The sequence below is a fragment of the Arvicanthis niloticus genome, chromosome 20 (genome assembly GCF_011762505.2).
Source record: "Arvicanthis niloticus isolate mArvNil1 chromosome 20, mArvNil1.pat.X, whole genome shotgun sequence".
Classification (NCBI taxonomy): Eukaryota; Metazoa; Chordata; class Mammalia; order Rodentia; family Muridae; genus Arvicanthis; species Arvicanthis niloticus.
This window is the reverse complement of record NC_047677.1, coordinates 42,176,665-42,202,815: the sequence shown is the minus strand read 5'-3', so window position 1 is coordinate 42,202,815 and position 26,151 is coordinate 42,176,665. Positions and strand designations below refer to the sequence as shown.

General features: G+C 50.2%; 1 protein-coding gene across 1 annotated transcript; it reads right to left on the bottom strand.

The window, feature by feature from the left end:
* Window positions 1–9,203: 9,203 nt before the first annotated feature.
* Pttg1ip (PTTG1 interacting protein) lies at window positions 9,204–25,966 on the bottom strand. Its single transcript, XM_034524467.2, has 6 exons — window positions 25,406–25,966; window positions 20,632–20,684; window positions 18,128–18,236; window positions 14,701–14,872; window positions 13,834–13,880; window positions 9,204–10,879 (listed from the first exon to the last, which is right to left on the bottom strand). Exons 1-6 carry the CDS (start codon window positions 25,509–25,511, stop codon window positions 10,842–10,844), a joined length of 525 nt encoding a protein of 174 aa, XP_034380358.1. The 5' UTR covers window positions 25,512–25,966; the 3' UTR covers window positions 9,204–10,841.
* Between the last annotated feature and the right edge of the window lie 185 nt (window positions 25,967–26,151).

Below are 26,151 nucleotides of genomic sequence, written 5' to 3'. Positions count from 1 at the left end.
AGAGAATTGGCACTCTCAGTTTGACAGAAGTATGTTTCTGTTCCAAGGCAGGGCCAGCAGACAAGTATCTCCTCTTCCTGGTAACACTGCAAAGCCACTAAGCCAAGTGTCTGTGAGCCCAATCTTTTTTAGCCTCTTTCCCCTGTACGAATTGACCCTTCCTCAGGAAGTTTGTCAAGGTCTTTCCACAAAGACCTATTTGGAGCTCATCCCTCACCCCAACCAGACTGAGGTGTGGATTTTCCTCAAATATAGACCATGGTCAGTCTTAGCTGAACATACCTCAGCAATGTCCAGCTCAGACTATGTACCTGGGAGACAGAGACTCCAGGAACCAGCCTGGCTGAAGCATTTGTTGAAGATCAGAACACACCTTCCATCCACTGATAGCTATGAGTGACTCCAGGTAGGCAGTGTTCAGACCACAGTGTTCCATCAGCTCTAAGATACCAAGCGTTATAAAGTGTTGCATTAATGTTTATAGGATACAGGAATTGAACCGTCAGGGTGTGTGGCTGAGAGCACGGATGAACTCAGCACCTCCGTGGGCTGCAGCAAGGAACAACCACACTCCAATCCAGTCACACCACACGGTGATCCATTCACATGCTGAAAACCTACCGTCATACAAAGTGAACTAGTAACAGGAAGACACTTACTCTTGTGTTTTCCAAACCTGTTCTTAAAATGTGTATGTGTATGTGTATATGTATGTTAACAGAACACATTGTTTTTCCAAAGGACCTGAGTTTGGATCTCAGCACCCCTTCTCCAGGAGATCTGGCACCCTCTTATGGCCTCTATAGGTACTGCACTCACACACACCTATCCACACACAGATAAAAACACACATATACACATATACACTGGGAGACAGAGACTCCAGGAACCAGCCTGGCTGAAGCATTTGTTGAAGATCAGAACACACCTTCCATCCACTGATAGCTATGAGTGACTCCAGGTAGGCAGTGTTCAGACCATTTAAAAACAACATTTAAACACAACATTTAAAACACATTTACATTGTGTTTTAAAAACATTTAAAAACAACAACAACATTGTTTTTTTTTTTGTTTGTTTGTTTGTTTCTTTTTGCTTTTTTCGAGACAGGGTTTCTCTGTGTAGCCCTGGCTGTCCTGGAACTCACTCTGTAGACCAGGCTGGCCTCGAACTTAGAAATCTGCCTGCCTCTGCCTCCCAAGTGCTGGGATTAAAGGTGTGCGCCACCACCGCCCAGCGAACAACATTGTTGTAAAAAGGTCCCTTAGGCATGGACAGGGCCTTAGCATGACTTTGGTTAGCTGAGAAGAATGGCTTCCCTTGCATGGGGCATCCCAGCCTGCCTTCATACAGCAGACCCAGATACCCCGTAATAAGCTGAGGTTCTATGCACACCTGGACACATACCCCTCCAAGGAGACAGCTGAGGGTCAAGAACAGTATCCAGAGAAGAAGAAGAGAGGGCTGTGGCTGAGGAACTTCCCAAGGGAAATCATAGGACTCTTGGATCTCAGGGGAAAAGAAGGACTTGAGGAAACAGAAACCCTGGAGAGCAGTGGAAATAATGTATCCATCTAACTGAGTCTCAGAGAAAGAAAATGGAACAAGGAGACAAACAACTGAAGACATTTCCCTAAAGAAATATGTTCGGGTTTCTAACAGACTTAAATAAATGTCTCTACAAACGGAACATGCCTTCAAGTAGCAAACAGCCAGAGAAGGCTGACACTGAGGGACTCCCAGTAAGGATGGATCATAAAGGTCCCTTGCTGTGAAGGCCGTCCTGGTCCTGTTGCCTCAGATAGCTGCTGGACACAGTACTGTATGTAGGAGGAGCTAAGGTGGGAGGAGTAAGGAGAGGAAGAGGAAAAGGAAGAGGAGGAGCTAGGGAGAGCAGAGATGTAGGAGGATGAAGAGCCATGCAGGTATGGAGAGCTGTCGTGGGTAACAGCTTTTGTTTAGGTTAGCTAATTAGGAAACACCTCTCTTTGTATGGGCATATTGTTATTGAGTATTACCAAACATATAAAGCCTTTGGTTAATATTTAAGCATTAGAGTCTCATTTTCTTTCATGGCCCGCACGGATGGCGGGATGGTCTGGGCATTGCTCATCCTTGCAGAGACAGCATGGAAGATTGGCAGAGCCATCTCCCACACTGGCATCTCGTGGGTGGCAGGGCTGGTGTTTCTGGCTGGCAGTTTCTAGCTGCAGCGCACATGTGGCCTCTGGCCACAGAACACAGTGGCTGAGCTAGGCAGAGCCTCCGCAACTTAGATAGTTGGCTTGACCGGAGGCCAATTTTAAATAATTATAACAACAGTACTGTACACCAGCAATCCTAGCACTTGGGGCAGAGGCAGGAGGATCATGAGTTTGGAGGAGACTCCTTATCTCTAACTATTTTTTAAAAAAAAACTTTTTTTTTTTTTTTTTTTTTCATGAAGATTCCAGGTAGCTAACCAACAAGGAGACTTTCTCTGAGAGAAGAAAAGTCAAGGATGGACCTGGAACTGAGAACAGAACCCATTCCTTCCCTAAATTGGTTTCATCCGGGTATTTTGCCACAGCAGCATGAAACTAGGAAAGAGGCTGGGTAGCTGTATGCTCAGCCCTCCCAGTCTCAGGACCATCCTGTCCAGTTACAGTGTGAGCAAAGCTCGTCTGTCCTGCTTCCCACCAGCAACCCGGAGCAGAGAGATCTAGGCAAAGAGACTGTGTGAAGATGTTAACGTGTTCTCTTTCACAGTGTCCAGAACTAATGTTTACAAAGAGAACCACATGACCCAGAGTCCAGGAAACATATCCAGGAGAAATAAGCCCACAGGAGCGAGTGTGGACTTAACCAGATGGACTGGAAAGCAGCTGTGACTTAATATGCCCAGGAAGTGGGTTTGAATGCAAGAAACTTTGCACGGAGAAGTAGGACATGTTTCAGAATCCAACCGAAACTCCAAAAACAGGAGTCAATGAAATTCGAACCCACTGGATGAGCGTGAATGCAGATTAGATCCAGTGGAAGAGACGATTAGTGAACTGGAAGATAGGGCAGAAGGAAATCCTCGGACAGCGTCAGGAAGACTGTAGAGCATACGGTGAGAGTCCTGTGATGTGGGCCCACGGCACGGGTACAGTGGGAATTTTGGTTTCTTTAAAAACCGAGTTATGGGCCCAGCAACCAAAGAGCATGCATGGGCTAGACCCCCAACACACACTTGTAGCAGATGTGCAGCTTGGTCTTCATATGGATTCCTTAACAATTGAAGCAAAGGCTGTCTCTGACTCTGTTGCCTGCCTTTGGATCCCCTTCCCCTACCTGGACTGCCTGGTTGGGCCTCGGTGGGAGAGGATGTACTTAGTCCTCCTGGAACTAAATGTCCCAAGGTTTGGTGGTACCAAAGGAGGGGCTTCCCTGCCTCTGAAGAAAAGGGGAGGGGTATAGGGAGGGGAGAGATTGTTGGGGTGGGACTGGGAAGGGGGCTGCACTCAGAACATAAAATAATTGAAAAGGAAGTATGTAAATAGTTTTTTTTTTTTTAAATCCCAGGTGTGGGATAAGAGGTGCTTCACAGCAGGTGATTATGATTTGTCTCGTGCACTATTTGGGGTGTGTTTTTGCCAACTGCAGACAGTTTAATTTGGGGTTCACTCTGGAGAGGGTTTAAATGGGAGAGCAGCTGCTGCTCCTGGCTGCTATTGTTGTGGTTTGCCAACTGGTTGCAGGAAGTAATGTATTTTGTTGGCTGAAAGAGGTCTATGCCCCATTTCCTCTCTGACCTTTTTTGTCTCCTACCTAGTGTTAGGGGTTGGAAAGGATTAAGATGAAATAATGGTTGGAAGAGTGGTAGACATAAGAACCTAATACAATAGCCATACAAAAACGCCAGCACACAGGTCTAACTTTTGTGAAATAAGCCCCCCAGGGAGGATATTTGAAGAATATTTGAAGGTGCCATAAAAGAGAATTTTCAAAACTGACCAAAGAGAAAACACAGATAGCAGAGAGAGCGCCTATCCAACAGGAAAACCCCTAAACCCACAGCTCCTGTTAGAAGAGTCAAGCCAAGGGCATTTCACTTGTCATTTGGCTTAGGTGTCCACTGCTCACAAAGCAAGGCAAGCCTGTGCATCTAGAGGAAGCGAAGGACTCCATCTGAGTTTCCAACACAAGCGAGAGGACAATCTCAGAGCGCCTGAGAGTAACTGCCCAGTAGAAGCTTCTAGCAAGAAGAGCGCTGCACACAGCTGTGGGCAGAGCTGCTTGCAAAAGGGTGCAAGGATGAAAGGAAATTTGATGACAGGATTTCTTCAGCAAGGGAAGCCAGCCTAGAAGGACAGGAAGGAGCCAGGGTCACAGAGGGTACATTTGAAGTGACAATGGCCATGCCACCAGGAGTCCCGAATAAGAGTGGAGTTGCTACCAGTGCGATACCTACCTGGAGCAGGGGTTACCATGATCCGATGCTGTGCGGGCAGTGGTGAAGGGCAGGGCAGGTAAGTTCCTGATCATTTACAGCTATCCAGGTCCTCCCAGAGCACACATAACCACAGATGTTCAGCAAAAGAATCAGGAGATGGCCTAGCAAGCAAAGGGGTTTGCCCCACAAACCTGACCGCCTGGGTTTGATCCCTGAAATCCATGAGGGGAAGAGAGGACTGACTTTCTAAAAGTTGTCTTCCGATCACCATGTCGTATGCACCCAAGCGCTCGCAGACACACACACACACACACACACACACACACACAGAGCAAAAAGCACAAATGGAACCCCATGACAGAGAAAATCAGGCAGGAACTGTGTGTTTGCTGAGCAGGCTACACACTGGAAAAAAAAAAAAAAAGTCTCTGCTTACCTGGAAGGACAAGTTTTTGTGATGTATTTCCTGCCATAAATAAAATAGCAATGAAACCGGTATAAGGGATACTTAATGCTTAACATCTATATGCACTGTAAAAAGAAAAAAAGCAATCACTGGGATTGATATCCCAATCGATTGCAGCAGGCAGAAGAATGGGGAAGTGGGAGGGGCCTAGAGAAAGGCAAGCCACACCCCTTGCCTGGCTCAAGAGGTAAACACAGATCTAGGTACTACGCAGGCGCCAACAGAATGATGGGGGTTTAAATACATAAGCATGTTCGCGTTTTGAATGTGCTCTGCGGTGTCGCTACTCAGTTTCGATGAAAAACAGTTTGGCAAAGGAAAAAAAACATAGGATCAGCTCAAGAAAATCAGAAATAGCTCTCAGACCACTAGGGATACAACAATAAAAACAAACCTGACCCATTTAACTGGTTTGTAGACATGATGTAAGAGAGTTCTGGAAAGCACAGTATATGGTGTTTCCACAGCGTCGCGGTGAGCTGCAGCTCGCCAGCTTTTATCTGTGTTCACGGTGTGAAGTGGTTACCATCCACGCTGTTTACATGCATGGACAGGGCAATGAAAACACTGGATGGTCCTGCCCAGACTGTACAAAGCCAGCACTGGCCTCCGACAAAGAGGAAAAGCAGGAAAAGCTGATGATTGGCAGAGCCAGGGCTGTCAAACCCATCACAGAGCTGGATCAGCAGGGTGGTGGGCGAGCAGAACCCAAGCACAGGACTTAGAGCACAGAAAACAAAAGAAAACACACACAAAGAAGAGTTTTCAGTCCCGCAATGGTGGCACACGCCTTTAATCCCAGCACTTGGGAGGCAGAGACAGGTGGATTTCTGAGTTCGAGGCCAGCCTGGTCTACAGAGTGAGTTCCAGGATAGCCAGGGCTACACAGAGAAAACCCATCTTGAAAAAAACAAAAAGAAACAAACAAAAAAAAAAAAAAACCAAAACAGAGGTGTTTTCCATAAAAAGCAGTCTAGAAGACTTGAGGTAAATTTTTGGCGTATCATTGGGCAGATACAGATTGGGGTCCACATGGAGCCCTTGGTGGGAAACTGGACAGCCATGCAGACACCATCCATGTTGTACCCCTACATGTAACACTGTGAGGCACTCAATGAAAAAGCTGGGCAGGGCAGTGTCAGGGAAGACCATGGCTGGTCAGGAGGCCCTTGACCAAGGGAGGAGGGACAGAGCTCAGATCCCTCATGGTTCTCTGGACAACTGGAATGCCAAAAGACCTAGGCTCCAACTCTACCGTAGTGTGACCCCAACACCCAAACCCATGAGCCCAGCACAATATACCCCACTCTCATGACCACAGCACACAACTCTTAAAACTAACAGTGCTAACTCAGCGGCGTTGTGACACACTGACATCCCTCTCAGGGAGCCTCCGCCCACACAGGGGGTGGGGGTAATTTGCTCCGCTCAGTGCTCCAATCCAGAGGCCAGCCTCATCCTGAAGGGAAGCTTACTGGTTATCTGATGTTCCAAGGAAGCTAGATCTACACTGAAGGTCCCGATGGTGGCTAGAAAGAGAACCCAAACTGTCCTGACCTTATCTTTAGCGCTCTCTGAATCTGACCCAACACCTCTCCAGCTATCATGGGAAACTTTTCCAAGGGTTGACTTATCATAGCTGTGGCTTCTAGCGAAGGCTGAAGGATGTCACTGATAGTATCGGAGAGACTGTGGCTCCGCTTCCAAGGGGGGACATGCCCTTCAGAGCAAACACAATCCATGTTCTCTTTGGTGTAGTGGGGCTTGGTTTAAAACCCGGCTCTGTTATGTTTTTGTTTTGATCCCAGATGTGGGGGGTGGGGGGGTGCTTCACTCTGTCCATAGCTTTTAAATGATTGTCTCATACTCTGGGGGTGGGGGTGGGGGTGGGGAGGGGGCATGATTTTTACCAGCAGCATCGTTTAATTCTGGGAACTCTAGAGACGGCACCCCAAGAGGGCCTGTGGTGGCGGCTGCTCCCCGCTGCTGCTGCTGCTGCTGCTGCTATGTTTGCTGTTGCTAGTTTACTAGATAGTCTAACGATGATTGGACTTGCCCCAAGGAACCCCACAACCCTGAGGGAGGTCTACACCCCTCTTCCCCTCTAACCTTTTCTCTCCTACCTTGTGTTGGGGGCTTGGAAGGGATCAGGGTGGAATAAGGATCGGAAGGGAGGTAGAGGAAGAGTACAATAATAAAACAGCTTAAAAGTTACATCAAGCCGGGCGGTGGTGGCGCACGCCTTTAATCCCAGCACTTGGGAGGCAGAGGCAGTCAGATTTCTGAGTTCGAGGCTAGCCTGGTCTACAGAGTGAGTTCCAGGACAGCCAAGGCTATACAGAGAAACCCTGTCTCGAGAAAAAAAAAAAAAAAGTTACATCAACACCTTGGAGCAAGCACTATTCTGTTCTGCACTGGCGGACAGATGCAGGGCCATCCCTTACCCAGCCGAGATGCTGCATAAAAGCCAACCACGACAAGCCCCACCTTCCTGCAGTGTGCCAAAGTCACATTCCCTGGGTCAGACGCCTGGGTCAGGTGACAACTTTGATGGAGTTCAAAGCAATCAGATGGTGGGACAAGGCCTCGGAGGTAGACTCTGGGATGGAGGCTCTCCAGGTGGCAGTGTGTGGAGCAGGGAGGGGAGACAGAGCAGGAAGAAGAGCCAGGAAAGGCTAAGAGCCTGGGCTAGCATGCTCAGGCAGCCAACAGCTTCTCCTGGGGAAGCCAGGACAGAGTGCTGGGCGGGTTGTACTGGCATGGTTGGTCATTGTGGCTGTGGGTCCTACCCAGGGTGCACGGCTGACCAATACCAACCCCTGTGAGTTCTTATTAACAACAAATTTACACAAATCAAAATCAGCTCAGTGCTGATTCTCTCTCCCCTCTGGCTGCATGGTTCCCCATATCTCCCCACTTTCATCACGTTCCCTCTGGCTGTGGGTGGCACTGGGACACCTTTCCCAGAACACTGAGGTGGAGCAGAAGACAGTGGCAGCCCTGGGTCAAGGGTCAAGCCTGTCTGACCCCAGGCTGTGAGCCTCCCCTACTCCCCTCTGCTCGAGCTCCAAAGGCAGGACCAGAACTCAAAGCTGAGGCTGACCCCTACAAAGTGGAAGACTGCTTGCCCTGTGAATACCACTTATGGGATTGAGGGGTAGTTACAGGTAAAGTCCCAACACACAGCCAGCTGACAGCACCCATGGCTGCTTTTGGTGAAGCATGACATCTCATCCTTAAAACCAAAGTGTTGAGAAGGGTTGATGTACCTCCCAACCCCCACCCCAGCACAATCCCTCCCCTCTGTCTATAGACACAGGAAATTGCTGAGTGAGCCCCTCCTCAACCCAACTACACTATCTTTCTGCAGGAGTGAATGTGAAAGCCCAGGTTGAGGATGCCCTTGGGTTTAGGGCAGTTCCAAGGTAGCTCTCTGGAATACTTAAAGATTCAAAACATCTAATACCTGGGCAACTGGGTCCCCAGAGCTTCCCTTGGCCTTCCCACATCCATGCAGAATTTCCCAGCCTGTTGTCATCTAGGGTGACAATTGCTAACCTCATTTGTCCAGGGTAACCTGCAAAGAGCTGTGGTACCAGGACGAGGCTGGGAGAGTGGGGCCCCACCTGCTCTGGGACTTGTCCTCACTTTTTGTGGTCTGCTTGCAGGTCTGACACTTTGGATGACCTGTCTCAGGGCTTGTTTCCTAGAAACAGGTCTGTCCAGGGACATGCCTCAGGAGGACAGACTTTTATATCAGAGGGCTGCTGACAGGCCCCCTTTTGCTGACTACTTCAGAATCATTACATTCTGGTTCCTGGGCTTGCAGGCCAGGCCCTCATTCTAGTGTTAACCTGAAAGCAACAGAGTCAGTTCCATGCCCAGGCCCCACATCTCTACAATGGACAACAGGTTCAAGCAGCCAGGCTGAGCTCTGAGACAAAGGACCCTGGGAACCAACAGCTGGTTACAGGTGACACCCACACCTTTACCTATGCTATGCCCACCAGCCTCTCCACTTTAGACTCCAGAGCTGATGGAGGGCACTCAGGGGCCAGTGTCAGCTGGCAGCCATGCAGAGCCACTTCCTCAGCTGTCTTTGTACCAGTACAAAAATGGAATGTCTTGGAGGGATGGGACTGGACAGGGCAGGTGACAACGAGGACCTCTCTATATGGAAGGCAGGGAGTGGTGACCACTCCAGGACTGGCCTAGTCAGTCCCTGTGGGACATGGTACACAGTTCACAGGGCAAACTCAGGTGCTCGGCTTACCTGGAAAGTTATAGCCGCAGTGGGACAAAGCACAAAGAAATCAAAGCCATATTCAACCATTTTATTGGATAGTGGTTAAAAACGAAGGCACTGGGTGTGATGGTCTCGGGCTTGGTTCTGTGGCTGTTTTTCATGCTGTGCAGAGGCAGGCACAGACCACTCCTCCGAGCACCTGCTGCATTTCTACGCTGGAGAATTTAATGCTCTGCTTTTAGCAGCTGGTCACTCTAACATCAGCTCAGCAACCTAACTGGTACAATTTACGCGAGCTACATATTAATACAAAGTTCATCAGGGCCTGTGAGGAAGGTTCCCTTTCAACAGGAGAAAGATAACTCTCAATGGCTGCTATAATACTTAAATATTTGACAAGGCTTTAAATTCCATCAAATGCCTAACAAGGCAGAAAAATGGTAAGACTCCAGATTGTGGTAAAGGTTATTCCCTTAGTTTGTGGAAATCAGAAGAGAGGAAAATGTTAATCCCTGGACAGGCAGACTGACAGTGAAAAGGTTATTGAGCTGCTAGGTGAGGTGGTGAGGTCTCAGGTATGAGGGAGCCTACAGTAAGACCCCTTCATCTGCTGAGGGCTGCTTTCCCAGGGGGATATCTTTCCTCCTTACCCTGCCGTCAGGGCTGTGATCTGCTTACTAAGAACACATCTGGATTTTAAAGAAATGTACACTATGGACGGAATCACGCGGACCCGAGTGTCCCCTGACAACCTTCCCAGGGTCCATGCTGATGTGTTAGACACAGTGACCTGAGGCATGGCTGGAAGCAGGGTAGAAGTGAGGTGGGTATATGTGTCAGTTCAGGCAGTTTTCCTGGTAGGCAGGATGGTGTGGGGTCCTCCGAACTCTACACACTCTGCTCCCACAGCAGGACAATGGGAGCACAAGCTGTTCATCCTCCGTGAATATGTACAGGACCAACTGAACAGCTGCCTGACTCTGTCCTACACAAAAGCCCTTCTGAGGACATAGCTGGAGAGGCCTGAGGCGGACATGCAGCCCTCACAGGAGGATCAAACTGAATTCACAGCTCAGGTTTTCCATGGAGGGAAGACTCTCAACCTAGTGAGGACTGAAAATGAAAAATGCCATCCAAGAGGCCCGGGCTTCTCGTGAAGGGTTGGTAGGAGCGTTTCCTTAGGGACTGAAGACTTCCGGTGACTTTGTAAGACTTGTACTATTGAATAGAGCTGGGTTGGGAAGTCAACCCTTACCAGACATGGGGACAGTGCTTTCCAGGAGGCCACTAGAATTAAACCAACAGCATGTGACAACAGTGGGCCTGCAGAGGCGGTGGTCAGTTCCTGCCATCACACAGTGAACATGACTCGTTTGTTGCAATGTGAATCTTCCAGCAAGGCCACTCAGCAGCCAGTCAGCACCTCAGGCTGCCAGCTTCGTAATCGGCTTGCAGAGTGTGGGGACCAAGTACATTTCCTCCCCCCAAAAAGGACATCAACGAGATTAAGGTCTCAGGTGATTACATACAGACACAGAGGGAACAAGAGCAGGATTGTCCTCTCAAGGCCACGCCGGTGCCAGTGCTGAGGCTGAGGGATCACCCAGGTCAAGGGTGGCTGAGGTGGCGAGGTCTCCGTAGGCTCTGCTGAGGAGTGCACTCCCAGGAAACTCTGGAACTGCATGATCCACCGCAAGTGTGTGCCAGCCACCTTAGAACTTCTCATACGGGTTTTGTTCTTTAAACAGACCTGAGGGAAAAGAAAAAAAAAAAAAAACTGTTTTATAAATTCACTCACTCAACTGGAAATAAACTCACAAAAGCAATGTATAGCCTTGGGCATTCTGGCTTATGCCTATTATCCTAGCACTAGGGAACACGGCTAGCACACCTTTAATCCTAGCACTCAGGAGGCAGAGACCAGTGGCTCTATGTGAGTTCAAGGCCATTCTGGTCTACCAGTAGAGTTCTAGGCCAACCAGAGTACATAATGACACCTTGTCTCAACAACCAACTCCAAACCAAACAAAGACAAAATGAAACAAAACTGCCTACCCTACTCCTGCAAAACTCAATACACCTCAGCAAAGTTTTACGTGACAATTTAACTACAGTTCCAAGCAGGCGTCCATGCTATTCCTGACCTTTGCTGAGGCTGAGCTATAGGTGACTTTAAAACTGAAATAAAATCCACCAGGAACAGAAATCCCAATCGTTCCTGAGAAACATGCCACAGCTGAGATCACAAGAAACCAGGAAAGTTTCTGCATGTGTTTCTTTCTGCAGTGATGAGAATCATACAGAAAAACCAAGCAAGCCACTTCGTCTCAAACCTCCTAAGAGCTGTGACTGTGCCTGGAGAATCAAGACTATAGAGAGAACACACCCAGAAGTCCGTGGCACCTCTGCTTTTCTCTTCCTTCCACCTTCCCCATCTATTTGCATCTCCCTTGCATTACCCCAGTCTCTCATCCAGTCTCACCACCCACCCTGTCCCAGCCCCCAACTCACACGTATACGACTTCTAATCTACCGACTAGGATTGTTAGGGCAGAGACACCAGGGTCTCTATGTTCTGTCCACCCAGAAGCCCCAGACACATAAAGATGAAGCAAGGACAGAGACCAACAGGAGGAGACAAGGGCTAGCCAGGATCAGAGGCAGCTGCCAATGTCAGAGAAGCCCAGATCCCAGCGCAGGCTGCAGCGCGCAGAGGCTGCAGCACGCAGAGCCTGCAGCAGGAGCACTGGGGAAAATGGTCCACAGCGACAGCACTTGCTCAGTCCCAGTGCATGATGGGCCAGGTGAGAAGAGATGCACAGTCCTGACATGCGCAGAGATGGCTACAGCCCTGCAGGGAACCAAAGACTTGCACATTTAATGTCCAACAAGATGAGCCATGCTGCATGTCCTGGGACAACTGGGCTTGGCTATAGCATCTCCCTAAACAAGAGAAACGAACCAGTGTCATGGCATGGACTCAGGGTCATTTTTAGTCAGTGAAGCAAATGGTCAGATGTGAGCTCTACAACAGGGTCATAAATGCCCTGAGGTCATCTACAGATTCACCCATTTACGAATTCTGTCTGTCTGTCTGTCTGTCTGTCTGTCTGTCTGTCTGTCTGTTTTGAGTCAGGGTCCCACTACACAGCTTTGGCTTGCCTGGAACTTTCTATGTAGATGAGACTGGCTGCCAACTTTTACAGATCTACTTGCTTCTGCTTCCAGTGCTGGGATCAAAGGTGTCACCGTGCCACCATGCCTGACTTCCATTCATGGAATCTTAAAACCGATGGCAGTATCAGGAGATGGGACCTAGCTGAAGGAAGTAGGCCCTTAAAGGCCCACCTTGTTCCAGCTGCTGTCTCCCCCAAACTCCTTCACGGCTGTCATAAAGTGAGCAGCTTTCCCTCACCACGGTCTGCCTCACCACAGCCCACAGCACTGCACCCTGGACGGAAAACTGTCACCCTGGGACAGAGGAATCCTTCCTTCTTCCTGAGGATGTTTAAGTCAGGCCTTTGCTCTCAGCACTGAGAAGCTAACACACACAGCGCTGTAACTGAGCTCCTGGTGGGTAAGGTCCTTCAGCATCACCAACAGGATGAATCCATATATATATATACGTACATACGTACGTACGTGTGTGCGTGTGTGTGTGTGTGTAATTGGTGAGGTGGGGCTCAGCAGGTAAAATCCTTGTCACCAAGCCTGAGACCCCAGGACCCATATGCCAGAAGAGTTGGCTCCCAGAAGCCATGCTCTGATCTCCGTCTGTGCATGCTAGCATGTTTGCATATGTAAGTGCACACACACACAGTTAATAAAGAGCACTGACTGCTCTTCCAGAGGACCTGAGTTCAATTCCCAGCCACCACATGGTGGCTCACAACCATCTGTAATGGGATCTGATGCCTTCTTCTGGTGTGTGAAGACAACTACATGTATGCACATACATAAAATAAATAAATAAATCTTTAAAAAAATTACAGGATAGTAATTCAAGGCCAAAATGTAGGCTCACAGCTGGAGCCTCCCCGCAGCCCACTGCCACGTAGCTCAGTGAACGAGGGGTCAGTTGCCACAGCAACCTCTGCAGCCACAAAGTCCAGGCAGAAAGCTCCAGTGCCCTTTCTGAGCTTTAAAACCAGCTCGGAACCAGGAGCAGCAGACAGAAACCAGGAGCAGAGACAGAGTCCTGTGTGACCCTGGAGACAGAGTATCCACCATGCTGGGCTTCTACCTCAGTCCAACATAACATAAGCAGCGTACACTTGGCGCTCATCACCAGACTGGTTCCTCCAGCCACTCCTTTGTTTCTCCAAACAAGATGGTGTAGCCAGAAAGCATAGAGGGAGGGGTGGCATGCCCTGGTCTCAGCCAATCCTCTGATTGGTGGTTTGAGCCCATCGGAAGACAATAAGAGACACACCCTAGGGAAGGAGCCTCAGACCCAAGGCTAGCTCCACAGGCACGCGCCATTTTAAGGCAAGTGGACACATGCAGCTATGAACAATCTTCCTGAACTGCCACACTTCACAAGTACCAAAGAAAGCACGTGGCCGAGCCCCAAGGCACACAGTGCGGTCAGTCTCTGCTGCTGCCCTGGCAACCGCACAGCTGCCGTCTCCAGTGGAGGACATTCTCTGGAAAAGCAGCAGCTGCCCAGCTCCTGACTGGTCGAGAAGCCCAGCTCATTCTTACCGTATTTCTTCCTGATTTCGTCGTGTCTTGACTTCATTTCTGCTCTCCTAAAGAAGAAAAGAACACAGAAATACCGGGTCACATCAAGTATGACCGACAAGCAAGGTCGTCTCCAACCCCCAGCCCATTCACTTCCTCTAGCAGAGGCCAAAGGCTCCGTCAGCACTCTTGAGCTCCCTACAAAAACATGGGGATGACTGTGTCCACCAGGGCTCACCTAGCCCTTGACCAGCAGGGTGAGCACAGAGTCAGTCTGCAGAGGCTGCTCTGATGGCCACTCTACTATTTTTCCACAAACTAATTCTGACTGGACACAGTAGTGACTACCTGGTACCCTAGCACTCAAGAGACTGAGGCAGGAAGACTCAGACAGAGCTCAAGGTCAGGCCCTCTCAAAGAAGCAACAAACAAACAAACAAGAATTCAAATGTCTAATACCGTGATCTTTTAAAAAGTTCTCCTAGAGAAAATGCAAGCCTTGTATCAGGAGACCAGGGAAAGGCAACTGTCAACATTTGCTCGTGTTACCTGCTCTAAAGCTGAACCTGCTCACCACCGGCCTCCAAGGCTGCCTGAGGCCCAGAGAACTCAGTGCTCAGTCTGGAACGGCAGTCCTATGGCTGCCGCAGCCTGCAGGAGCGCTGCGGCACAGACTCTGCCAGCCTCCTCCACCAATGGAAGAGTAGGCAGGCCACCTTCGGTCTGAGACACGGCCAGCTTCTCACCTAAGCACAGCTCAGAAAATGGTGGACAGCAAGCACGCTACATTTTTGGAAATGGAGACAGCGTGTGACTCACAACCCTTGCCTCTCACAGCCACCTTCCTGTAGTCAGAGGGAAGCTCCTGAGTGAGGGGTCCAACCTCACCTCTCCTCCTGCCGCACTCTCCTCTCCTCCTGCTCTCTCATGGCCCGCTCATCGCTCTTGTCTGGCTTCCGGCTCCTCTTCCGGCGGCAGCAGTAGCAGCAGCACACAGTGATGCCCAGGAGCACAGAGCCCCCAAGCACCGACATGGTGATGATCAAGGCCTCGAAGTTCACTGCAAGCCCAAGCACAAAGCTGAAACGTCAGCAAGCATGGCCCGCCTCCACCCTCAGGAGTGACACTTCTTGTCACTGAAGCAGTCCCAAGCCCAGGCCTGGGCACGCGGCTCGTTTCAGCCAATGTCTACAATGTAAGTTTTCTAGATTAACCAACCAAACCAAGACACCCTTTTCCTCACTTAAGAGCAAAGGAAGAAAAGATGTCACGTGTGTCTGTTCCACGACCTCCTGACTCCTTAGTGCTGCCTAGAGACGGGGAAGTGCCCTGACCACCAACATGTGCGCATCCAAGCATTGCAGATGTCCCAGTATATTTAAAAATGGCTAACCAGGGCTGGAGAGATGGCACAGTGGTCAAGCACTGACTGCTCTTCCAGAGGTCCTGAGTTCAATTCCCAGCACCCACATGGTGGCTCACAACCATCTGTAATGGGGCCTGATGCCTTCTTCTGGTGTGTCTGAACACAGAAACAGTGTGCTCACATATATAAAATAAATAAATCTTTAAAAAGAAATGGCTAGCCAGTGTCACTCAATGGTGTGAAATACTCAAAGAGCCAACCTTCAGGAAATGACACAAACTGAAACTAAATTTTAAGGTTCTTCTAAATTTGTCTTAAAGGTCTTTATATTAAAACCAGCCAGATGGTAGTAGGCCACACTTTTAATCCCAGCACTCAGGAGGCAGAGGCTTATGGATCTCTGAGTTCAAGGCCATCCTGGTCTACAAACTGAGTCCCAAGACAACCAGGGCCTCACAGAGAAACCCTGTCTCCAAAAACAAACAAACAAACAAACAAACAACACAACAGTCAAAGAAGTCACGTGGCGCATGCTAGTCCATGGTTTTAATCCTAGCACTCAAGACAAAGGCAAGCAGATCTCTGAGTTCAAGGCCTGGTCTATAGAGCAAGTTCAGAGCCAGGACTACATAGGAAAACCTTGTCTCAAAAACAAAAAATAAAAATAAACCCAGCCAAGGCTTCTCTACTAGTGTGCTCAAACTAGAGGCAGTTCAAGAGCCCAGCAGTGCTTCTGCCAACGTGTCCCAGGCACCAAGGCACTTCACAAGCAAACCCCCTAGCTGCTGGGCTGCTGGGCCAGGGACAAGGGAAGCTGAAGGCCGGCTGCTGGGCTTCCTCTGCCAGCCCCAGCCCAGTGGCCTGTATCACTGGCCTCTACCAGACCCCTTTCAGCTTCTAAGCACGTTAAACTCAGAAGCAGGCATTGCAGCTGCTCAGACAGACGCCCTTGAGCTCTGATCCCGTGTTCTGTCTACCGGTGCCAGTCCGAAAGCGTGCAGAAAGTAGCAACTTGTGTGGTTCGAAAGGAGACCTTCATAGGCATCAGTGGGTGTACAGTTCTTAACTGCAGAATTCTGTAAAGCTCAAGCTACAAACGGGAACATTTAGACAGCTGGATCTAACTAAAACTAGTCTACTCCCACAGCTTCTCTGACAGAAGCTAAAGTCAGTTCCAGATAAAAACAGCAATCTCGTCATGATGGGAAAGGAGTGTGGGGGCTCCTCCGTTAACCATGGATGGGCTTCTCCCCACGTGCAAACACGGCCTCACAGGAGGGAGTGACACCTTGCTCAGCACAAAAGGTCAACGGAGAAAGTCGTCATTTTCCTCCAAATGAACTAACAATAACACTTCAAGTCATTACAATTAAAACCCTGGGGAAAAATTATAACAGTTTTCCCAGAGGAGGAAAAAAATGACTCCACAGGTTTTTCATAAGAACTGACTGTCACGGTGCAGGCTGACCATCAGTATGACAAGCCACTCGGACTTACGGTGAAATCAGAAGGCTTAGTGGCCTGACCTCAAGTGACCTCCTACACAGAGGAGTATGGACCCTGCCCAACAGCCTCTACCACAAGGCCCGGCGAGCTGCCTGCACTCACGTGCAGTGGGTGTCAATCCTCGGACCCTCAGCAGTCACATGATGTGCTCCCGGGGACCAGCCGCAGACCTGCTCTCCGCCAGTACAAGGCTGCCTCCCACAGGCACTAGCCTACTCTGCTGGCAGTGAGTAGAAACTACATTGTTTCGACATCCCGTAACCTGGGTGGCAACTGCATGGCACCAGACAATTATCAAGAGCAGCCAGCGCCCGCTCACCCTTCTCTCTGCTATTGCTTGCAGATAGGTGAGGGGACACCGCTGTGCACAGTGCAGGACAGCTCAGGAGAAGCAGCCTTAGTGGGGAGGGGGAGAAAGCAGCACAAAGCAGACCGTCCTTCAGTGAAGGCCTCAGGACCCGGGAGTGGGGGACACTTCCAGCAGCTCTAGAATTGTCTTCCTTGCTCCTGAGTGTGATAACCCAGACAATAAGGTAATCTGGAATTCACACATCAACGATGGGAGATATCTGAGTGGCAAGCAGTGCTCCAAGGATGAGAACCCCCTGCTCCCCCCTACCCCATGGCCAAGACCTCAGATGCTTCTCTGTACCAGGACAGAACAGACACAGTGGTGCTTGGACACCAGAAACACACCACAGCCACCCAGTATCCGCCCTCCTTGCTTTCTGGATTCCCTGGGCTTTTACAACAGCCAAGCTGTTTTACCTAAAGGCCAATAGAACTCTGACCCTGATGTCTTTTGTAAAAAGACAGCTAAGCAAGATTTAAGGGGCAGAGATGTTCCATGATGCAAACACAAAGAACCATCAACAAAACCTCATCCCAGTGCGTCAAGAAACACCAGCTCCTCCACAGGCATGGAGGAGGCCTGTGCGACCCCAAACCTAACCACCAAAGGTAAACAGCTCACTCCAGGAAAAGGAGTTTCCAGGCAGCAACACACAGCACAAATGCACTTAAAGGGAAAGCTGGACCCACAGCGCTAACTTCCTTCATGGAGGAAAATGACCACCACAGACAAACACACAGGCAGGCATCTGGGCTAACTGGGTCCTCAGCTGGGGACCACTGGCCAGTGGGAATCCACAAAGGCTCCTGGGTAGCACATCACACACATGGGACATCCGAACAGGCTTTCCACATGCTCTTTCCCACCCCTGTGGGTTATGCAGTGCCATGGCCACTGATGCTATAGAAGCCCTCCAGGACCCTGGCTGCTTGCCAAGGAGCAGACCACCAGAGGCTCCCTGCTTCCTTCTTCCGAGAGTCGCAGTACAGCAGCATTCCGAGTAACTTCCTAATAGCACATGCTGATCGCGCAGAAGCTCCAGAATCGTCAAACCCCACTGATTTTGCAAGAAGTAAATGAAAACAACTTACCCCAGCATACGCCCCAGCGAGCGGAACTCAATTTACAAAGAGAAGCAGGGGGCAAGATTTTCCTCACTGGGTAGTCCATGCAGGCCTTGTTCTCGTTGCACCACAGACACTGAAAGAGACCTGCATCAGGAGACCCTTCCACAGAATCCCTGCCTCCAATGCTACCCATGCCGCCATCTCTCCAGGATGGATGAATCTCGGACATCCATCTCCCACGTACCCCTGCTCTTCCTTGTTGCCCTTCGGTCAATGGCCAACACAGTGGCTGGCAGCCCTGTCCACCTTACAGAGCCATACGGTCCTGAAAGCTGTTGTGTTCCCAGGGCCTTTGCGGCCTTCTTTCTCTAGAGCCCTCTTCCTCAAGCCTGACAATGATTCCTTCATCTCCTCAAGGAAGCTTCGCCTGCCCTTATTCCTTGACCAACAACCCTGCCTCCTCACACCCTACAGAGCACTTCCCCACTGTGCAGGAAGTCAGAGAACTGGGGCCTTCACCTAGCACCCAGAGACACAGGACAGGAGCATCCTGCGGTGTTTGCTGAACAGACAATGGGGTACAGAGGTGCCCCATCTTATGCTGCACTAAAGTGTCCGGTTTTGAAGGGTGATACAGGGATCACTGAAGGATCAGAATAGGACAGAACCTTCAAGGGACCTGAACCCTCAAGAGTTGAGATGGGAAACGATCAGCGAACAGTGCTGTTGTACCAACACATGTCAGAACTCAGAGCAGGGTCCACCATACCACAGTGCTGAACTGGGCTAAAGGTGATCAGCACACAGCACAGCTGATCTAGGTAGGTGTCCTTGGGAAGACTACACACATCACAGGGCAAAAAAATTCTGCTCTCAAGAGCACACACATCTGCTGAGGAAGCAAGTCACCACATCTTCAACAATTAAAAACTAGGTGTGGGTCTCAGTTTGGAATAGCATTTATCACAAGACCATTAAAGTATGACCAAGGTTAGTGTCCACTGTGCATTCAACAGTGGCTCCTGACAGTGTGCATGGCAAACAGCAGTGAGTCCCACCAGATCCTCCGGACAGATCCTGCTGCTAGGAACATCTTCCCTCCTGCATTATTTTTGGCTACTAAACAAGGCTCAAGCTAATCTTCCATTTTCATGTGACTAGGAGCTCCAAAGAGAACACAGCACTCTCAATGGGCGTTGTTCTGTCCTTAACTGAAGAGGCCCCTGAACTCAGCAGCATCAAGGAATTGGCACAGCCTTGTCTATCCTGCTGGTCCTCAGAAGACCTACAGGCGCCCACCTCTTCCCAGCACCTTGTCACCTAGCCTGGGCTAGCCTTCTCCACCTTGCCTTTCTGAAGCCTTGCTGTCTGGGTTCAGAGCAGGGTCAGGCCTCAGACTCTACCCAACTAGACTAAGCCACTGTGACCTGGGCAGGTCCCTCTGTGGACTCCGTCCTCAACAGGCACAACCCAGGCTAATGAGGTCACAAGGCTAGTACAGCAGTGAGCTATTTATTTTTTAACTACTAAAATGGCCTCCATGGGGTGGGGGTGGGGGAACTAGAACCTCGAGAGTCAAGAAAACCCACCCATGGGGTAGCAGACTCAGCACTAGCAGTGTCAATACTGAGGCAGGAGCCGCTGGTGACTTTCAGGCAGCAGATCCTGCTGTCCACTGGAGTCTCACAAAGTAAGAAGACACGATTCAGATCTGCACTGCTCCTTTAAAAATCTTCTGCTGCTTTCTAAGATGTTCCTAATGTCCTGTTGTAGAAGCCAAGAGGAAACACTGCCCTGACCTGTGTGGTCCTTAACCTACCCACAGGGTGGGATGCTACAAAGCCTCCCTGCAGTCTCTGGGAGCAGCCTCTGAAGACTGTTCTCTGATCACCTGCTGCTCTGCTTCTGTTCCTCCCTCAGAGTTCCCAATGGAAGCTGCACAGGACTGAGCTAAACAAGGTCAACAACTCAGCCTCAAGGAACAGCACAGACGAGCCACCCAAGCTGGCCAAAGAGCAGGCTCCCACCCTGCAGAAACTAAGAGTCCTCTCAGGACATCTGAAGATCTCCACTGTGGAGAGCTATTTCCCACTGCTGGCCCATTTCTCCCAGAAGGGCAGACGAATGTCTGTTTCACTGAAACCCAAGGTGACCCCTCAGAAGGGTCCTAGGGCCACTTCATCCCAAGGTGACCCAGGCAAGCAGTCCTAGTCAGCCAAGGCCAACACACGCCTCATCACAGGCAGCTCCAGGAAGGGTGTATCCCCACACTGCCTAACCAGGTCATGGATACTGGCTGTGCTGGACGGAGCCTGAGCCTTTCGTGGGAAGGCTTCAGGTGTCCGAGAGAAGCTGGGATGATATTTAACCACGACCATGAAAAGCTTCCAGTAATTCTCCGATGACAGCTCGCTTTACACACACTCACTCTCTCTCTCTCTCTTACACACACACACACACACACACACACACACACACACACACACCTCCTTGGACTTGAGGGCAAGGGCCCCAGCTGCGGAACTTACAGAGACATTTCTGAGGCACTCCTCACAGGATCTGTTTGTGTACGCAGAGCAACCTGCCGGGAGAGACAAAGGTATCACTGAAGGGAAAGAATAAAAAACAAAACAAACAAAAAAATAAACGGGTCCTGTGAACCTCTGCCCAGAACATCAAGATTCTGGTGGTACTGGCCTGCTTCAAGGCACCCAACTTATTCCTGCTGCAAGCAAGTCACCGGAAGGAAGAGCCACTCCTGCAAGGAATCTCCTGGGAAGGAAGATTCTAAACACAGGACAGCCGTGTTTTACAGCGCTCCTTTATAGGTGAGCCCTGAAACTGTGCAGCCACTAACCTGCTGACACCCGCTGCTACTGGCATGCTCCTGTGAGCAGGAGGCCACAGCCACAGCCTAGAGGCAAAGCCAAGCTCACAAACTTACCTCTAGATCTCAAGATCCTGGGGCAAGCTTCCCCAGCCAGCACTATGCTCCCAAACCCAAGAAGCCAGGTGGTACCAGCCTGCTCCAGTCATGCAGAGCACCTTGGGACACGGCCAGCAACCCAAAGCATTATTTTCAGGAAAGGGTCAAAGTCTATATAGCTATCAGCCTTGGAATGCAAGCAAACCAAATGTATATAAGTAGCATATACATCAAGGATTTCTCATGCTGTCCAACTGGGGCCACTGCTCCTTCCACCATCCCTTAGAACAAGCACACTTTGAAAGGAGCACTGCACTCAAGTCATTGGTTGCCAGGGAAACGCAAATTAAGCCTTCACAGAGATGCATGCATGAGAAAGGCTAAACCTGAGAGATGACCAGGGACACATAGCAACAAGAAAGCACACTCAGAGTTGGCTCAGCCATTTTGAGAAACGGCCACTCCTGTGGCTAGCAAGCCCACTAGACATATCTTATTCAAGACATCAGAAGACATATCCACAGAAAGCCCTGGGCAAGCATGCTCACCGTATCTCTATCCACAATGACCCAACTGGAACCAGCCCAGATGTTCACGTCTAGAAGGAGGGACAGCTAGACTGGATTATCTACACAGTGGAGCAACTTCCAAGCCACAAAGAGAAGTCAGATAAGTGAAATTGACCAACTGGGCTGAAAGAAGCCACCTATCAAAGTCCACGAGGTTCTACACAATGTACACTCATCGCCTAGGGGGAGAGCAAGCATGCTGGGGGAAGATGCTCCGGCTCACTGGGCTGCTGTCTCTGCATCTAGAGTAGCTGGGTTGCACGGAGAAACTTAGCCAGGGGTATATTAAGCTTTCTGACTTCACAGGAGGAAAGACTTCTCTCAAGAGAAAAAAACTGGTGTGGAGCACACCTGCAAGCCCAGCACTTGAAGGTTGAGGCCTAGGGATCAGAATTCCAGGTTAGTCTGGGCTACACAGAGATCCTGCCTCAAAAAGACAGAAGCAAAGCAAGACAATACTCGGGTTCTGGTGCTCTGCCACTGATCTGGAGGGGCACTCAGGAAAGGCTGCGCCTGGCTAACAGCACAGTTCTATCACCAAAAGGGACAGGCAGGTGCCACTACACACTTGACCCCTCCCAGCTCTGTCTATCTACAACATCTAGACGTGTAGTGGCACATGCCTTTAGTCCCAGCACTCAGGAGGCCGAGGCAGGTGGATCTCTGGGAGTTTGAGGCCTGCCTAATTTACATAGTGAGTTCCAAGGCAACCAGAGCTAAACAGTGAGCCTATGTCTTTTAAGAGGATTTAAAAAAAAAAAAAAAAAAAATCCAGAAAGGGCAACACCCAACTGGGGATCTCCAGAGAACACAGATGGACCCAGGAGCTCAGAGGAAAAGGGGAGATTGGAAATCACGTAAAAGTTGAAGTGACTTAAAATGGCCCTAGGCTTCAGAGGCAGAGAACAGAAAGAGCTCACTGAGGAACTTGGTAGAGGAAGGAGTGTGGGCTCTGCAGTAAGACAAGCATTCCGGTTCCACTCTGACACCCAGCTCTGGCAACTATGTTTAAGCTGGGCAGAGACTATCCTTACTCTTAGAAGGAGTGACCTCTGAAGAATTAAGGGGCACAGACCACCTCAAAGACTCACTCCCATGGTTTGATCAAATTAGTAACAAGCTGTGAGATTATAATTTGTCCATTTGCAATAAAAAAAAATTTTAAGCCGGGCAGTGGTGGCGCACGCCTTTAATCCCAGCACTTGGGAGGCAGAGGCAGGCGGATTTCTGAGTTTGAGGCCAGCCTGGTCTACAGAGTGAGTTCCAGGACAACCAGGGCTACACAGAGAAACCCTGTCTCGGAAAAACAAAACAACAAAACAACAACAACAAAAAATTAACTGAGCAGCTTTTATGGTAAGCTAGGAAAGGCCGCTTTATGGTAAGCTCTCTAGCAAGCACAGAGAGGGAGCCGAGCAGGATGTGATCATTCAGGATAACTGCGGCATTAGCTGGCTGAGATCTTTCTCATTATGCTGACAGCTGAGGGTGTGCTGAACACACCCACTCTCCGGCTTTTCCAAAGTCATCCATGAGAAAGTACGGCTTTGCTTACTATCAGCCCACACTGGGGGCCCCAGGAATGACGAGGTCCGGATCTGTTACAGGATGTTTTGGTTAACTGCGCCTTTGAGAACTGAAACGAACTAAGTTCCAAGAAACACATCCTGAGCTCCTGAGTTCTGGCCACGATGGGCCTGCCCATTACTAGGCAGTCTGAATCCCCAGGAGCCAGCCCTCCTACTCCTCCTCCCCCACAGACCAGCTACAGGGGGGATCTTGTGTACCAGAGAGCATCAGTGGCCGGCATCCCGGCTGAAGTAACTCCCAGACTCATGAGGCAAGGAAGGAAACACTGACGACTTGCTGTTCCACGGCTCACATTTCTGGGAGGCCACACACAGCATCTCTTACCCCATCACGGGACACAGCCAAGCACACACTGGAAATAGGAACAATGTCCTTGCAGTTCCTCGGCGCTGATCATGAAAGTCCTGACTCGGAGGCGCTGTGGCTTAAAGTTTAGATGCTATTTACTCATTTTTAAAGAACTTTCAGACTCCTTTAATAATTAAAGGGAGAGGCAATAAATACTGACTCATTTCTGAGTGGGTCCCTGATGTTTCAGGTGAGTCAACCCAGGTACTCAGGACAGAAAGACACACCTACATGTGGGAAGGGGGTAAGTTCGAAAACTAAGGAAGTGACCGTGTTACTCTTCGTGAACCTATGAAACCCGCTGCCATCTTCTGTGCCCCTGAGCAAAATAAACTTGGAAGGGCTGAAGAGGGCCCGCTCTGATGACAGAACTCAGAACTCAGAGACAATCTCTACTGTCCTGTCAGGGGGGTATACTTGCTTGACAAACTGACACCTCCCGGTTTGAGAAAAGGAAGAGCAGGGCACCCCAAAAGGCATGCATGCAATATTGAATAATACAGTTCACTAAGGCAGGTTTCTAGGGGACAGAGGGAGGGCAACTGTAGATTCCTCTACAAACTGAGGCACCACCCAGTGACCTGCAGGAGCCACCACTGTGCCTTAGTATTCCCATGGAGGAACACAACTACACTTTTAAGGACTGTTTTTCCCAAGATGAAGCTCAGAGACAGTGACTCCACACACCTTTAGTTAAGAGTCCAAAAGCCCTGTCAAAGTGTCCTCAATGTCATGAATTTCACTCTACAGATCTATAATCTATTATAGGTTCGGTCAAGCACCTATAAAAAAAATATTTAAAAGGTTGAGTTTTGCCAGGCTGGATGGGTACACACCTTTATTCTCAGCACTTGAGAGGCGGGAGGCAGACAAGACACACCTGTAAATTCAAGGCCAGCCTAAACCCTGCCTCACATAACAAAAAGGTGAGTTTGGGAATACTGTAATGGAAATTTATGAAGATTCTTTGTAAACACAAGTTGTTTTAAACTTTAGTCATCTCCCTATAGAATGTCAAGGAGTAGAATCCTTACACCTGACACGCGTTCTATGGCAAGAGGTAGAGACTGGTGCGCCCCCCCCCCCCCCCAGCATCCTAGTAACACAGCAGACACCCCTGAGGCACTGGGAAAGGGTCCTGGGTCTCCACAGGCTCCCCAGCATTCTGCCTGCCATAAAGTCCTCACAGGAGAATCTAGCCTCAAGTCCCTTGAGCGGCCAGGGTCGGCTCCTTTTAGTCATTCTCACCAAGGTAGCAGGAGTGAGGCATCGCACACCCTAGGCACACCTGGGAGCAGATAAGAAATTTAAACACAGAGCTGCGACAACTCGCAAAAGGTCACAAAGAGAAAACACTCCGTGACAGGCTAGAGTGTAAAGACACCTCGGATGAACCTGAGCTAACATGGTTGAGAAAAATACTCTCCCTCTAACAGAGCCCCGTCAACCCTAGCGTTCAAAGGTCAGAAAGCTGACCAAGCCGACCCTCTTCAGCCTCAGACCCGGACACAACTTGCCAGCTCCCTGATTGCCCCCAAACAGAAACAGTGCTGGGCTAGTGTCAGGCACTTTATAAGTAAGACCCCGATCCTCAAGGTGGCGGGCCCCAGCACCTGACACAGGCAGGAATGCAGATGCTCCCCGAGTGGAACCCGAAGCAGCCAGCTGCTAAACTGGTGCCTAGGCATCGGTTCCGACTGGGCTTGTCTTTCATGCCTCAGGGCACGACGTTGACTCTCAGGAGTGGCTGCCGTGCCCAGCTCCAAGGGAGGGCGTGAGCGCAGGAGACACCAAGCCCGCGGGCTGGGCTCCGCCCTGGATCCGACCCAGCCACCCTCCTCCTCCGGCCCCTAGGCCCCCAGGCCTTACTCATTCCCGGAGGCTCCTGCGCGGAGGTTCGAGGCAGAAGCAACAGCAGCACGGCACCGAGGAGCATCACCCAGCGCGGCGTCAGCCCGAGGATAGCAGGCGCCATGGTGGGTGGGTCGGCGGCGGGGACCTCGTCTCAGGCGACTCAACTTCGACGCCGACCTAGGTTGTTTCCACTGTAAGCGCTCCGCCTCCGTAAGCGAACCGGAGGGGCGGAGCTTGCGAGTGCGCAGCCGCAGGCTCCGCCCCCGTCCTATGCCCGCCTCCCGGCGCCGGGGAGGTTTAGTACGCCTGCGCGTTGTTGGAACTGCGGGGAGGGAGCTATAACGGGAGCATAAGGGCAGGGCGCATGCGCGTGCGTAGTAGACTACTAGGCTGGGCACTAGACAGCGAAGCTTTGCCAGGTAGGCGCTTGCTCTGGAATGGAGCTGCTGGACTCTGAGGCGGATTACAGCATCCAAACTGTCTTGAACTTGTTACTGAAAGGCGTTTAAATCTCTGAAGGAGTGCGGAGGCTGTAGCTTAGATGGTAGAATTGCTCGCCTAGCAACCGATGCATACACAACTCCCCCCCCCCCCCCCCCCCCCCCGAGTTCCAGCCCCAGAACCTCACAAATGAGTCGTGATGGCACACACCTGTCATCCCAGCACTTGGGAGTGGAGCACTGGAAGATCAGAAGTTCAAGGTCTTCATTAACCAATGAGACCCTGGCTCAAAAAAAACAAAACAGCACGCCTTTAATCCC

Bases quoted from the DNA above. Each gene is read 5' to 3' on its own strand.
- Pttg1ip (XM_034524467.2), bottom strand. From the start codon at position 25,511: ATGGCGCCTGCTATCCTCGGGCTGACGCCGCGCTGGGTGATGCTCCTC. The intron at 20,685-25,405 runs GTAAGGCCTGGG...CTCTCCCGGCAG, and splicing joins GCAGGAGCCTCCGGGAATGA to GTTGCTCTGCGTACACAAAC. The intron at 10,880-13,833 runs GTAAGAATGAGC...CTTTTCCCTCAG, and splicing joins CGAAATCAGGAAGAAATACG to GTCTGTTTAAAGAACAAAAC.